This window comes from Lucilia sericata, unplaced genomic scaffold, assembly GCF_015586225.1.
Source record: "Lucilia sericata isolate MDLA Ls3-8-SP2 unplaced genomic scaffold, ASM1558622v1 Contig001883F_arrow, whole genome shotgun sequence".
Lineage (NCBI taxonomy): Eukaryota > Metazoa > Arthropoda > Insecta > Diptera > Calliphoridae > Lucilia > Lucilia sericata.
Genome location: NW_023995771.1, coordinates 3,991 through 21,496, shown reverse-complemented (window position 1 = coordinate 21,496; position 17,506 = coordinate 3,991). Strand labels below are relative to the sequence as shown.

At 34.2% G+C, this 17,506-nt stretch overlaps 1 protein-coding gene across 1 annotated transcript; it reads right to left on the bottom strand.

The window, feature by feature from the left end:
- Nucleotides 1-4,088: 4,088 nt before the first annotated feature.
- LOC119612949 (alpha-(1,6)-fucosyltransferase) lies at nucleotides 4,089-15,956 on the bottom strand. Its single transcript, XM_037968843.1, is given in 5 exon segments — nucleotides 4,089-4,484; nucleotides 4,487-4,866; nucleotides 4,931-5,066; nucleotides 5,069-5,817; nucleotides 15,341-15,956. Coding segments are annotated over 5 exon segments (1,755 nt in total). The 5' UTR covers nucleotides 15,574-15,956; the 3' UTR covers nucleotides 4,089-4,227.
- Between the last annotated feature and the right edge of the window lie 1,550 nt (nucleotides 15,957-17,506).

Here is a 17,506-nt window from a genome sequence, read left to right as displayed (position 1 = left end):
AACTAGAACTGAACTAGAACTGAACTAGAACTGAACTAGAACTGAACTAGAACTGAACTAGAACTGAACTAGAACTGAACTAGAACTGAACTAGAACTGAACTAGAACTGAACAGAACTGAACTAGAACTGAACTAGAACTGAACTAGAACTGAACTAGAACTGAACTAGAACTGAACTAGAACTGAACTAGAACTGAACTAGAACTGAACTAGAACTGAACTAGAACTGAACTAGAACTGAACTAGAACTGAACTAGAACTGAACTAGAACTGAACTAGAACTGAACTAGAACTGAACTAGAACTGAACTAGAACTGAACTAGAACTGAACTAGAACTGAACTAGAACTGAACTAGAACTGAACTAGAACTGAACTAGAACTGAACTAGAACTGAACTAGAACTGAACTAGAACTGAACTAGAACTGAACTAGAACTGAACTAGAACTGAACTAGAACTGAACTAGAACTGAACTAGAACTGAACTAGAACTGAACTAGAACTGAACTAGAACTGAACTAGAACTGAACTAGAACTGAACTAGAACTGACTAGAACTGAACTAGAACTGAACTAGAACTGAACTAGAACTGAACTAGAACTGAACAAACTGAACAGAACTGAACTAGAACTGAACTAGAACTGAACTAGAACTGAACTAGAACTGAACTAGAACTGAACTAGAACTGAACTAGAACTGAACTAGAACTGAACTAGAACTGAACTAGAACTGAACTAGAACTGAACTAGAACTGAACTAGAACTGAACTAGAACTGAACTAGAACTGAACTAGAACTGAATAACTGAACTAGAACTGAACTAGACTGAACTAGAACTGAACTAGAACTGAACTAGAACTGAACTAGAACTGAACTAGAACTGAACTAGAACTGAACTAGAACTGAACAGAACTGAACAAATGAACTAGAACTGAACTAGAACTGAACTAGAACTGAACTAGAACTGAACTAGAACTGAACTAGAACTGAACTAGAACTGAACTAGAACTGAACTAGAACTGAACTAGAACTGAACTAGAACTGAACTAGAACTGAACTAGAACTGAACTAGAACTGAACTAGAACTGAACTAGAACTGAACTAGAACTGAACTAGAACTGAACTAGAACTGAACTAGAACTGAACTAGAACTGAACTAGAACTGAACTAGAACTGAACTAGAACTGAACTAGAACTGAACTAGAACTGAACTAGAACTGAACTAGAACTGAACTAGAACTGAACTAGAACTGAACTAGAACTGAACTAGAACTGAACTAGAACTGAACTAGAACTGAACTAGAACTGAACAAGAACTGAACGAACTGAACTAGAACTGAACTAGAACTGAACTAGAACTGAACTAGAACTGAACTAGAACTGAACTAGAACTGAACTAGAACTGAACTAGAACTGAACTAGAACTGAACTAGAACAGAACTAGAACAGAACTAGAACAGAACTAGAACAGAACTAGAACATAACTAGAACAGAACTAGAACAGAACTAGAACAGAACTAGAACATAACTAGAACATAACTAGAACAGAACTAGAACAGAACTAGAACAGAACTAGAACTAGAACAGAACTAGAACAGAACTAGAACAGAACTAGAACTGAACTAGAACTGAACTAGAACTGAACTAGAACTGAACTAGAACTGAACTAGAACTGAACTAGAACTGAACTAGAACTGAACTAGAACTGAACTAGAACTGAACTAGAACTGAACTAGAACTGAACTAGAACTGAACTAGAACTGAACTAGAACTGAACTAGAACTGAACTAGAACTGAACTAGAACTGAACTAGAACTGAACTAGAACTGAACTAGAACTGAACTAGAACTGAACTAGAACTGAACTAGAACTGAACCAGAACTGAACTAGAAATGAACTAGAATTGAACTAGAACTGAAAGAACTGAACTAGAACTAACCTAGAACTGAACTAGAACTGAACTAGAACTGAACTAGAACTGAACTAGAACTGAACTAGAACTGAACTAGAACTGAACTAGAACTGAACTAGAACTGAACTAGAACTGAACTAGAACTGAACTAGAACTGAAATAGAACTGAACTAGAACTGACCTAGAACTGAACTAGAACTGAACTAGAACTGAACTAGAACTGAACTAGAACTGAACTAGAACTGAACAAGAATTGAACTAGAACAGAACTAGAACAGAACTAGAACAGAACTAGAACAGAACTAGAACAGAACTAGAACAGAACTAGAACAGAACTAGAAAACTAGAACAGAACTAGAACAGAACTAGAACAGAACTAGAACAGAACTAGAACAGAACTAGAACAGAACTAGAACAGAACTAGAACAGAACTAGAACAGAACTAGAACAGAACTAGAACAGAACTAGAACAGAACTAGAACAGAACTAGAACAGAACTAGAACAGAACTAGAACAGAACTAGAACAGAACTAGAACAGAACTAGAACAGAACTAGAACAGAACTAGAACAGAACTAGAACAGAACTAGAACAAACTAGAACAGAACTAGAACAGAACTAGAACAGAACTAGAACAGAACTAGAACAGAACTAGAACAGAACTAGAACAGAACTAGAACAGAACTAGAACAGAACTAGAACAGAACTAGAACAGAACTAGAACAGAACTAGAACAGAACTAGAACAGAACTAGAACAGAACTAGAACAGAACTGGAACAGAACTAGAACAGAACTAGAACAGAACTAGAACAGAACTAGAACAGAACTAGAACAGAACTAGAACAGAACTAGAACAGAACTAGAACAGAACTAGAACAGAACTAGAACAGAACTAGAACAGAACTAGAACAGAACTAGAACAAACTAGAACAACTAGAACAGAACTAGAACAGAACTAGAACAGAACTAGAACAGAACTAGAACAGAACTAGAACAGAACTAGAACAGAACTAGAACAGAACTAGAACAGAACTAGAACAGAACTAGAACAGAACTAGAACAGAACTAGAACAGAACTAGAACAGAACTAGAACAGAACTAGAACAGAACTAGAACAGAACTAGAACAGAACTAGAACAGAACTAGAACAGAACTAGAACAGAACTAGAACAGAACTAAACAGAACTAAACAGAACTAGAACAGAACTAGAACTGAACAAGAACAGAACTAGAACAGAACTAGAACAGAACTAGAACAGAACTAGAACAGAACTAGAACTGAACTAGAACTAGAACTGAACTAGAACTGAACTAGAACTGAACTAGAACTGAACTAGAACTGAACTAGAACTGAACTAGAACTGAACTAGATCTGAACTAGAACTGAACTAGAACTGAACTAGAACTGAACTAGAACTGAACTAGAACTGAACTAGAACTGAACTAGAACTGAAACTAGAACTGAACTAGAACTGAACTAGAACTAAACTAGAACTGAACTAGAACTAGAACTGAACTAGACAACACCTTTACATATAGTTTTTCTGTTTATAAATAAATATTGTTTTATATTACCCTAATTTTTAGATTGATAATTAAATAGATAACTAAGATAAATAAGTTAAATATTTAAGAGAAAATATATGTATATTCAAATTAAAACTAAATATACTTAAAGTTAAAAAAGGTTTTTTTAAGAAATGCTGTTACTACAAACTTAAATAAATTAAATCAGTTTGTGCTATAAATTTTTGTTGTTGATTTTTTTAAAGAATGTAAAATTGTTTAGGTTAGGTGTGGTGTTGGAGTTGCGGGTTAAACTTTACAATTATGTGTTTTTTTATGCAAAAAGTTGGGGCAAAGCCTTAAAGTATTGCCGTATTAAAAATATATATATTGCACTGTATACCTATTGAGATTGCTGTTATAATTATGGACATTTATTTATATTTTTTTTCTTGTATTTACATTAAATTGTTATTTTTTGTGCTAAAAAATATTACAAACAAACAAATAGTTTTGAGAAATTAAAAATTATTTTAAAACTACACTTACATTTACTAAATATTTATATAAAAATAATAAAATGAATTTACAGTACATATAAAAAATTAAAAGGAAACATTTTAGTAGCAGCTTTAAATATAAGTTTTTTTAAAAAACTACAGTTTTACAAGAAAAATTTTCAAAAAACAAAAATTTTCTTAAAATATCATTTCATTAAGAAAAAAAAAATTATGAAAAAATATTTCCAAAAATTTTTAAGCTAAAATTGTTTTAAAAGAAACCTAGAACATAAAATAGCAGCTATACATTCTACACATTTGGATAGGAGGGCAGTTTAGCCGTTTCCACTTTGTCCACCACCTTAAAGGAGGGGAATAGACCCGCTTGATTGGTGCGGGTATTTTTACCCTTTGAAAAACCATCCCAATGGTTGCCAGCAACCCCCACCAAATCACCCGGCTGCATATGCATTTCATCATGATTGCGCGCCTTGTGTGGTATGACCACCAGGCGATTGTGTGGATTTTGTCCGCCATAATAGTAAATATCGTCCAGCGATTTAAACGATGCGCAGCATCTGGATACAAAGTTTGCATAATTTCATATGCAACACGGCAGACTTGTGAGCTAAAGGTACAAACTAAATGGTCAGATAAAGATAGTAAATGTATGTCCAAAATGATGCCATTTAAGGCAGTGTCTGTATAGCGTGTTGAAACAGCGGCCATGCGTGCCACCTCAGCATCACCAATGATTTCGTAATGAGGATATTTTTTGCGTGCTTCCTCTATGACACGAGCATCATCGGAGGCCAAAAATATGCGTCTTGGTACGGTGGTACCATTGATTTCTTGTGTCAAAAAGTAATCTTCGACATGTGTCATATATTCTTCTATACTATGGAAAGCAGCCTCGGTACCGACTTTATCTGTGCGCCGAACGTGGACCCTATATAATACAAAAAATAATCCATTATTTCCTATACATTTTTTTTAATTTTTTCTCTACTCACCCCACTATTGGTTTCTTCCAGCCCAATTTAGCCATGCCCGATTCTAAGAACTCTTTAGTGCCCTGTTGCGGTCTTAATAAATACTTTAGAAATTGTCCCACCCACCATACTATGGGATCACCGTGTAAACGTTTAGTCTAGGCGCCAAATCTTCTGGTATGGCCAAAGGCAAATAGGGTGGTCTTGGCATTAGAGAATCTATAATTGGCAATACTAATACTTGTGTCTCTGGGCGTCCCGGCCAGTTATTGGCATGAGCACCATCTAGCTCAAAACAGGAATCAGAAACAGGTTGAAAAACCTCTTCCCATCCACCCTTATGATAACGCCAACCTCTAGATTTTAAAATCAAAGTCCTTTCGGTGGCATAGGCCACTATGAAACAATAGACCGCATGATGTAATTGACAGCCATAACCGCAACCCTTATTCAATTTACACACCAGCTTGCGAGCCTTCGCACAATCTGGAGGATTTTGTAAATGGTGTATTCGCCTTTGCACTAAATCACTTAAATCTTTAGCCTCTTTGTGGCGCCAGGCCTCATAACCATCTAGCTGCCTTAAACGGTCCATATCGCTCAGCAGTGAACGTTTGTGTTCGGCTCCCATTATGAGTACACGATTGATTTCTTCAGTCATATCAGTGCCCGGTTCTCGGGTCACCTGTTTGCGTATTTTACCCAATTCATTGCTGAAATAATTCCATATTTCGCCTATATTGTTTTGTATACGCCGACGCAAAAGTTCATATTCGATTGTGGGTTCATTTGAGGCACTGCCATAGGGTAATGGAGATTCGACTTTGTTCTCCCCTCCTAAGGGATTTTGTATATTATACTCGAGTTTTTGTATGAGTTTGAGGGCTGACTGTTTGTCAACATGGTCGCTGGAAGTAAAAGAGTAGAAAAGAATAACATTAACTTAAATAATATAATAATGCTTATTTCTATATTATACGAAATAAATTATTTTCGAAAAACTGGAGTTTCAGAAAGGTACCGTCCCGCCCTATTCGGCAACGATTTGTAGCTAATCAGACAACATCGATATAGTTTAAAAGCTAGAACTGTAACGTAAAAGTTCTGTCGGAACAGAACTAGAATAGAACTAGAACAGAACTAGAACAGAACTAGAACAGAGAACTAGAACTGAACTAGAACAGAACTAGAACAGAACTAGAACAGAACTAGAACAGGAACTAGAACAGTGGAACTAGAACAGAACTAGGAACAGAACTAGAACAGAACTAGAACAGAACTAGAACAGGAACTAGAAACAGAACTAGAACAGAACTAGAACAGAACTAGAACAGACTTGAACAGAACTAGAACAGACCTAGAACAGAAACTAGAACAGAACTAGAACAGAACTAGAACAGAACTAGAAACAGAACTAGAACAGCAGAACTAGCACAGCACGTAGAACAGAACTAGACCAGAAACTAGAACCAAACTAGAACAAAACTAGAACAGAACTAAACCGAAACTTAGAACAGAACTAGAACAGGAACTAGACACAGAACTAGAACAGAACTAGAACAGAACTAGAACAGAACTAGAACAGAACTCGAACAAACTAGAACAGAACTAGAACAGAACTAGAACAGAACTAGAACAGAACTAGAACAGAACTAGAACAGAACTAGAACAGAACTAGAACAGAACTAGAACAGAACTAGAACAGAACTAGAACAGAACTAGAACAGAACTAGAACAGAACTAGAACAGAACTAGAACAGAACTAGAACAGAACTAGAACAGAACTAGAACAGAACTAGAACAGAACTCGAACAGAACTAGAACAGAACTAGAACAGAACTAGAACAGAACTAGAACAGAACTAGAACAGAACTAGAACAGAACTAGAACAGAACTAGAACAGAACTAGAACAGAACTAGAACAGAACTAGAACGAACTAGAACAGAACTAGAACAGAACTAGAACAGAACTAGAACAGAACTAGAACAGAACTAGAACAGAACTAGAACAGAACTAGAACAGAACTAGAACAGAACTAGAACAGAACTAGAAACAGAAACTAGAACAGAACTAGAACAGAACGAACAGACTAGAAACAGAACTAGAACAGAACTAGAACAGAACTAGAACAGAACTAGAACAGAACTAGAACCGAACTAGAACAGCAACTAGAACAGAACTAGAACAGGAACTAGAACGAGAACTAGAACAGAACTAACTAGGAACAGAACTAGAACAGAACTAGAACAAGCAACTAGAACAGAACTAGAACGAACTAGGAACTAGAACAGAACTAGAAACAGAACTAGAACAGAACTAGAAACAGAACGAGAACAGAACGATAACTAGAACAGAACTAGAAACAGAACTAGAACAGGAACTAGAACAGAAACTAGAACAGATCTAAAGGAACTCAGAACAGAACTAGAACAGAACTAGAACCAGAAACTAGAACAGAAACTAGAACAGAACTAGAACAGAACTAGAACAGAACTAGAACAGACTAGAACAGAACTAGAACAGAATCTAGAACAGAACTAGAACAGAACTAGAACAGAACTAGAACAGAACTAGAACAGAACTAGAACCAGAACTAGAACAGAACTAGAACAGAACTAGAACAGAACTAGAACAGAACTAGAACAGAACTAGAACAGAACTAGAACAGAACTAGAACAGAACTAGAACAGACTAGAACAGAACTAGAACAGAACAAGAACAGAATCTAAGAACAACAAAAATGAAACTGCAACAAATCGTATAAAAGAGAGAGGCTAGAACTAGAACTAGAACAGAACTCTAAGAACAACAAAAATGAAACTGCAACAAATCGTATAAAATAGAGAGGCTAGAACTAGAACAGACTAGAACAGAACTAGAACAGAACTAGAACAGAACTAGAACAGAACTAGAACTAGTACAGAACTAGAACTAGTACAGAACTAGTACAGAACTAGAACAGAACTAAAACAGAACTAGAACAGAACTGGAACAGAACTAGAACAGAACTAGAACAGAACTAGAACAGAACTAGAACAGAACTAGAACAGAACTAGAACAGAACAGAACTAGAACAGAACTAGAACAGAACTAGAACAGAACTAGAATAGAACTAGAACAGAACTAGAACAGAACTAGAACAGAACTAGAACAGAACTAGAAGAGAACTAGAAAGAACTAGAACAGAACTAGAACAGAACTACAGAACTAGAACAGAACTAGAACAGAACTAGAACAGAACTAGAACAGAACTAGAACAGAACTAGAACAGAACTAGAACAGAACTAGAACAGAACTAGAACAGAACTAGAACAGAACTAGAACAGAACTAGAACAGAACTAGAACAGAACTAGAACAGAACTAGAACAGAACTACAGAACTAGAACAGAACTAGAACAGAACTAGAACAGAACTAGAACAGAACTAGAACAGAACTAGAACAGAACTAGAACAACTAGAACAGAACTAGAACAGAACTAGAACAACTAGAACAGAACTAGAACAGAACTAGAACAGAACTAGAACAGAACTAGAACAGAACTAGAACAGAACTAGAACAGAACTAGAACAGAACTAGAACAGAACTAGAACAGAACTAGAACAGAACTAGACAGAACTAGAACCAGAACTAGAACAGAACTAGAACAGAACTAGACAGAACTAGAACGAAACTAGAACAGAATAGAACAGAACTAGAACAGAACTAGAACAGAACATGAGAAGAGCAACTAGAACAGAACAGAACAGCACTAGAACAGAACTAGAACAGAACTAGAACAGCAGAACTAGAACAGCAGAACTTGAAGAGACACATAGAAAACAGAACAGAACAGAACTAGGACAGAACTAGAACAGAACTAGAACAGAACTTAGAACAGACACTAGAAAACAGAACTAGAACAGAACTAGAACAAAACTAGAAACAGAACTAGCACGAAAACAGAACAAAAAACTAGAACAAAACTAGAACAGAACTAGATTTGGGTTGTCCTGACTCCACACAGCTGTTAACATCAGTTTTTCATACACATATTTACAGTAATCGGTATCATAGTAAATAGTAGAGGTCGTTTGTAGTTCGCTAGCATTTTTCGTTCATCTTACTGTCCTAGGTCTCATTCTGCACATTACTGATGATAAAGATTTAGCCTTGCATACCAAAGAGGGCCAACAACATAAAAAGTGGGAAACGTAGGTAAATCGGCAATACTATCAGAATGAATTGGTCTGTTTAGTCGTGGTCACTTTAGTAATCACTTTAGCATTGGAGAGTTTATCTTTCACGACCAAGGACATAAGACCATTTATATCCTTGTAATTGTCTGTAGTAGTCTTTAACAATAAGACCAAGATTCTTAAATATAGAATACAGATGCTGTAAGGTAAGATATGGAAAGTAATCCATAGTACGCTTAACCCTTCGCATTTTGAAAGAAGACTCAAGGAGACCAACCTCGCAGGGAGTGGGATATGTTCTGCCAGTAAATTGGTCAAGCTAACGCGCTTCTTTTTCCATTAAAAAACTTGCTGGATGTATAAGAATTTATCTTCAAACCAAATTAAATAATTAGATAATCAAACATGATTCCTAATAATGAAAATATCACATTTCTAACGGAATTTAGATAGTTTTACCTTCTTTAACCATTAATATACCCATTTTCAAAAGAATCAAAGAAATTCAAGAAAACCCTATAGAATTACCAACATTATAATAACTTCACAATGGACTCTTGAACCCATACATTTGATATTGTAATACATTTTGAATATTCATTCATAATTTTCAAACAACAACAATACGGAAATTCATTACAAAGGGCATGTAAATACGAGTACTTCTTTTAGTTCTTTCACTCATTCTACTCACTTTTACATAATTTTTTTTATGTCACGGAATAGTTTTTCTTTTAACAATGACATTTTATATAGTATACAACGAACAACAAACTTACAATAAATAATCCACACACAAAACAACATAATAAATAAGCGCCGGAAATGACACCAGGTTGAACGCCATTTAACTAACGAGGCATATAGTGTGCAACGAATAGAAGTCGTCGGTGGCATAGAGAGTAAGTACCCGCACATAAATATGCCACACTAAAGAACAAAACAATGAGGAACGCGCAAAAATATCTCGACAAAAAAAAATCTGGGCAAATCTCCAACTTTTATGTTTAAAAGTACTGATCTTTTGTTGATGCCTCATGTATCCAATGTTGTGCATAAAATTTTAAATTGTGCGTAACCTGCATAATGTTCATGAATGAGTGGATGAATATGTTTGTTAAAACTTTACAAGCATTTAGGAAACCACATGCAACAACCGAACGAACACAATACCCTCCCTGAATGATGAATGAATTAAAGAATGAATGAATGACTGACTGTTGCTGCATGTAAAATGGTTGACTGTGTATTGTTCATGCCATTTTTAACTGAGCTGGACAGAGTAGTGATAATAATTTCATTAATATTTAAATACCACTGGGTACACGTGTAATTTGTTGTGAAAAAAGTTGTTGTTCGAAAAGTTTACAAAAGCTGTTTTTATAATGTAAATATGTTATTAAGTAATTCCAAAAACCAGGAGTTGTGTGGATTTTGGTGGAAGGGTAGAAGCTCTATATTATTAGAAATGTTAAGTTTTAACTATGAACCGATCAAATAATAAATTTACAGATCTTGAGGATCTGAGTTACCACTTTTTCTAACGCCTAAGCAACCAAAGTTGGATAGGATTGAAAGTCGGAAGTATTCTCAGTATTCTTTAACTTTTTCTAGGAAAGAGAAAGTATAATGACCAATACCTAAGTGTCTTAAACGCTTATCTGTTCAACAACAGATATGGGAACAATTCCCAATAGGAGTGTTCCTAAATTCCCAAAAAAATTGTACATAATTTCGACAAAAGCTTGAGTTTCCAAGATAATTGGGTCCAACGACGACGAAAGACTGGCAATGACAGAAAAAATATACTGTTCTCTTCACATACTCTACAAGTTGAACTCAGCATTCTTTCAGCATGATGATCAATACTTAAGTGTTAAGCCATAACCTTGGTATCTCTTTGAAAGGCCCCTGATATTCCGAAATGTCGGAATCTTCAGAGATCGGATGACCTTTAAACGTTATCTTAATTTTACTATAAAACTTTTTGTGCATTGGATATCCAAATGAAACGTCTATAGTAACATAATGGCACCAGAAATTGGTGAGTTTACAGCACAAATTGTACATGTTTTGGAGATCTAAAAACACCATCTATTAGGATCGTAATAGTTTTAATTATAACCTCCATTAATTCCTCTAACAGGTGCATTTAAAATCTTCAATGCAAATGAAAACTTCCACTCAGTTTAAATGCAATAACTGCGTCTCTGCTGTCCACAAACAATTAAGTGTTCCCATTTTCTAACAATTTGCCCATGTGTTCTTTACAATATATAATTAAATATTGTATAGATAGATACTCTGTTTTCCCTTAAGTGTACCGTAGTTAAAACGAACGAACGGTCGGCAGTCAGGCCGTTTAGCTTGACTTGGGGTTAATTAACATTTACAGTTACATTTTCCATAAATACACAATTGTCATTGTTTTATGTTCATTTCTTTGTTTACTCGTTATGATTCATGATTTTAAAAAGTACATTAGAACACGCAATTACAAAATTTATTTAAAATTATGTCCATAATTAACAATTGGTTTAAAAAACAATAAAATGGATGTAATAGAGTAAATATAGATTTTTTGGAATAGTTATAAATAATAAGCGACATAAAAGTTAAATATTATTATGTAGTTGAGATAAGGTTTATTGGATAGTTTTTTACTTCCTTCAGGTAAAATAAATGTATATTATACATTATATAAACAGATACATTTTAGTAAGTACTTCAAGCGACCTACGACACTGACAATATTAGGAACAATAGATCGCTAATAACGGCGAATATAAACAGTGAATATCACAACGATTGTCAGTGCTAGATGCGTGTGTACTTTTTCGGAACAATTGAGCATTTACATGAGAACTGAACTAGAGCTGAACTAGAACAGAACTAGAACAAAACTAGAACAGAATTAGAACAGAACTAGAACAGAACTAGAACAGAATTAGAACAGAACTAGAACAGAACTAGAACATAACTAGAACAGAACTAGAGCAGAACTAGAACAGAACTAGAACAGAACTAGAACAAACTAGAACAGAACTAAAACAGAACTAGAACAGAACTAGAACAGAACTAGAACAGAACTAGAAAAAACTAGAACAGAACTAGAACAGAACTAGAACAGAACTAGAACAGAACTAGAACAGAACTAGAACAGAACTAGAACAGAACTAGAACAGAACTAGAACAGAACTAGAACAGAACTAGAACAGAACTAGAACAGAACTAGAACAGCACTAGAACAGAACTAGAACAGAACTAGAACAGAACTAGAACAGAACTAGAACAGAACTAGAACAGAACTAGAACAGAACTAGAACAGAACTAGAACAGAACTAGAACAGAACTAGAACAGAACTAGAACAGAACTAGAACAGAACTAGAACAGAACTAGAACAGAACTAGAACAGAACTAGAACAGTTCTAGAACAACAGTTCTAGAACAGAACTAGAACAGACTAGAACAGAACTAGAACAGAACTAGAACAGAACTAGAACAGAACTAGAACAGAACTAGAACAGAACTAGAACAGAACTAGAACAGAACTAGAACAGAACTAGAAAAAAACTAGAAAAGAACTAATACAGAACTAGAACAGAACTAGAACAGAACTAGAACAGAACTAGAACAGAACTAGAACAGAACTAGAACAGAACTAGAACAGAACTAGAACAGAACTAGAACAGAACTAGAACAGAACTAGAACAGAACTAGAACAGAACTAGAACAGAACTAGAACAGAACTAGAACAGAACTAGAACAGAACTAGAACAGAACTAGAACAGAACTAAACCAGAACTAGAACAGAACTAGAACAGAACTAGAACAGAACTAGAACAGAACTAGAAAGAACTAGAACAGAACTAGAACAGAACTAGAACAGAACTAGAACAGAACTAGAACAGAACTAGAACAGAACTAGAACAGAACTAGAACAGAACTAAACAGAACTAGAACAGAACTAGAACAGAACTAGAACAGAACTAGAACAGAACTAGAACAACTAGAACAGAACTAGAACAGAACTAGAACAGAACTAGAACAGAACTAGAACAGAAAGAAAAACTAGAACAGAACTAGAACAGAACTAGAACAGAACTAAACAGAACTAGAACAGAACTAGAACAGAACTAGAACAGAACTAGAACAGAACTAGAACAGAACTAGAACAGAACTAGAACAGAACTAGAACAGAACTAGAACAGAACTAGAACAGAACTAGAACAGAACTAGAACAGAACTAGAACAGAACTAGAACAGAACTAGAACAGAACTAGAACAGAACTAGAACAGAACTAGAACAGAACTAGAACAGAACTAGAACAGAACTAGAACAGAACTAGAACAGAACTAGAACAGAACTAGAACAGAACTAGAACAGAACTAGAACAGAACTAGAACAGAACTAGAACAGAACTAGAACAGAACTAGAACAGAACTAGAACAGAACTAGAACAGAACTAGAACAGAACTAGAACAGAACTAGAACAGAACTAGAACAGAACTAGAACAGAACTAGAACAACTAGAACAGAACTAGAACAGAACTAGAACAGAACTAGAACAGAACTAGAACAGAACTAGAACAGAACTAGAACAGAACTAGAACAGAACTAGAACAGAACTAGAACAGAACTAGAACAGAACTAGAACAGAACTAGAACAGAACTAGAACAGAACTAGAACAGAACTAGAACAGAACTAGAACAGAACTAGAACAGAACTAGAACAGAACTAGAACAGAACTAGAACAGAACTAGAACAGAACTAGAACAGAACTAGAACAGAACTAGAACAGAACTAGAACAGAACTAGAACAGAACTAGAACAGAACTAGAACAGAACTAGAACAGAACTAGAACAGAACTAGAACAGAACTAGAACAGAACTAGAACTAGAACAGAACTAGAACAGAACTAGAACAGAACTAGAACAGAACTAGAACAGAACTAGAACAGAACTAGAACAGAACTAGAACAGAACTAGAACAGAACTAGAACAGAACTAGAACAGAACTAGAACAGAACTAGAACAGAACTAGAACAGAACTAGAACAGAACTAGAACAGAACTGAACAGAACAGAACTAGAACAGAACTAGAACAGAACAGAACTAGAACAGAACTAGAACAGAACTAGAACAGAACTAGAACAGAACTAGAACAGAACAGAACTAGAACAGAACGAACTAGAACAGAACTAGAACAGAACTAGAACAGAACTAGAACAGAACAGAACAGAACAGAACAGAACTAGAACAGAACTAGAACAGAACTAGAAACAGAACTAGAACAGAACTAGAACAGAACTAGAACAAACTAGAACAGAACTAGAACAGAACTAGAACAGAACTAGAACAGAACTAGAACAGAACTAGAACAGAACAGAACTAGAACAGAACTAGAACAGAACTAGAACAGAACTAGAACAGAACTAGAACAAATTAGAACAGAACTAGAACAGAACTAGAACAGAACTAGAACAGAACTAGAACAGAACTAGAACAGAACTAGAACAGAACTAGAACAGAACTAGAACAGAACTAGAACAGAACTAGAACAGAACTAGAACAGAACTAGAACAGAACTAGAACAGAACTAGAACAGAACTAGAACAGAACTAGAACAGAACTAGAACAGAACTAGAACAGAACTAGAACAGAACTAGAACAAAACTAGAACAGAACTAGAATAGAACTAGAACAGAACTAGAACAGAACTAGAACAGAACTAGAACAGAACTAGAACAGAACTAGAACAGAACTAGAACAGAAATAGAACAGACCTAGAACTGAATTAGCTCAAAGACGCTACGAGCGAGTGATATTCAACCTTTTTTATTAAGCCAAATTATGAATGCATTTTACCTGGATCTAAATGTAATTTTGCACTCTTGAATAAACCAAGACTTTTGTTTTAGTCTAGTCGACATTTTTTATTGGGATTAAAGTTTTCATTCCCAGCAAGATTATGTCCATCCACCATTTTCGCCATGACATTGACATTAAACTAAGTTTTCGATTGAAATGTTCTAAGAAATTGTTGAGCTCAGACCAACGAAGATTCAACGTTTCGTAGCTGAGCAAGGACTGAATGTTTCATAATTTTATAACGACAAAGTTTCTGCACATGAATAATTTATAGTTTCGCATAGTTTTAAATATTTTTTTTAAGTTATAACCTTATCACTAATATTATTGCCCAATGAAAACAAATATAAAAACAAATAATACTAAATAATATACTCACTTCAACAATGTATCAATCATTTGTTGTAATTCCGCATTACGTTGCTTCGATGCCTCCAGCATCTGTAGCGCTTGATTGATACGCTTCGAGGAGACATCAGGTTCCAATGTATTCGGTGTATTTAGTTTGGTCACAAAGACATACACTAGAAGTGCCCATGCTAAGCAGAATATGATAAGGGCACGTACCCAGGAATTTGATGATGTACCAAAAAACTGACGTAATAATGACATTTGTGAAGATTTTTCATAAAACGGCGTCGGAGCGTCAGAGCTTCTGTGCGTCGGTGGCGTTCGTTTTAGTCAAATTATGTTGTACTTTGATTTAGTTGCTGATTTTGATTGGCTTGTATTGGGACACTTCACTCACTGGCTGATTGGAGATGAAAAGGTTAAAGGTGACGATTAGTTGTAATGTTTTAAGTTGTTGTAGTTTTGTGATTTTAAGGTTAAACTTTTTCTTTTAAATTTGACATTTAAAGTTATCTTTATTACTTTACTAGGCTGCCTTTCTTGTAGTTATAAAAAAACTGTGTTAAGTTTTTTCGTTTAAAATTTGTCACAGCATTTTTATTGTTTTCATTTTTATAATAAAAAACAAATAATTTTAAATTCACCTGCAATGGCAAAATGTTAATACTAATTTTTAAATAATTACTAAGTGATTATTAGGATTTAAAATTGTTCACACTTGACTTAACTTTATAAATCAAAATGTTTAAATATTTAAACGCTTAATTGTTTTTTTTTTTCTTTTGAAACTAAACAATTTTGTTTAGCACTTAATTTGAACAACACAGAAACAAGCTAAATCTACATAATGCCACACGAAAGTAAATTACAACAATAAAAATATTGAAAACAAAACTATTAGTAAAAGAGTTGAAATGCTAGCATTCATTAGCAACAAAAGTAAAAAATAATAATATTCAGCTGATAACAAAATTTACTAAACGCCTCCGTATTTAAATTTGTTTAAACGTCTCTTATTTTGCCGCATCTCTCACATTGTGTTTATTAGAACTCTCAAACTGGTTTTTACATCTCCCTCTCTGCAAATTGAATAATGTTTTTACAGCGGTGATGCCAACTAATTGTGATAAATGACTTTTGAAAGGGCAATGTGTTTGAAAAGTAGTGAATGGTAAACCCAAGGAAAAACTAACTAACTAACTAACTAACTAACTAACTAACTAACTAACTAACTAACTAACTAACTACTAACTAACTAACTAACTAACTAACTACTAACTAACTAACTAACTACTAACTAACTAACTAACTAACTAACTAACTAACTACTAACTAACTAACTAACTAACTAACTAACTAACTAACTAACTAACTAACTAACTAACTACTAACTAACTACTAACTACTAACTAACTAACTAACTAACTAACTAACTAACTAACTACTAACTAACTAACTAACTAACTAACTACTAACTAACTAACTAACTAACTAACTAACTAACTAACTAACTAACTACTAACTAACTAACTAACTAACTAACTAACTAACTAACTAACTAACTACTAACTAACTAACTAACTAACTAACTAACTAACTAACTAACTAACTAACTAACTAACTAACTAACTAACTACTACTAACTAACTAACTACTAACTACTAACTAACTAACTAACTAACTAACTAACTAACTAACTAACTAACTAACTAACTAACTAACTAACTAACTACTAACTAACTAACTAACTAACTAACCTAACTAACTACTAACTAACTAACTACTAACTACTAACTAACTAACTAACTAACTAACTAACTACTAACTAACTAACTAACTAACTAACTAACTAACTAACTAACTAACTAACTAACTAACTAACTAACTAACTAACTAACTAACTAACTAACTAACTAACTAACTAACTAACTACTAACTAACTAACTAACTAACTAACTACTAACTAACTAACTAACTAACTAACTAACTAACTAACTAACTAACTAACTAACTAACTAACTAACTAACTACTAACTAACTAACTAACTAACTACTAACTAACTAACTAACTAACTAACTAACTAACTAACTAACTAACTACTAACTAACTAACTACTAACTAACTAACTAACTAACTAACTACTAACTAACTAACTAACTAACTAACTAACTAACTAACTAACTAACTAACTAA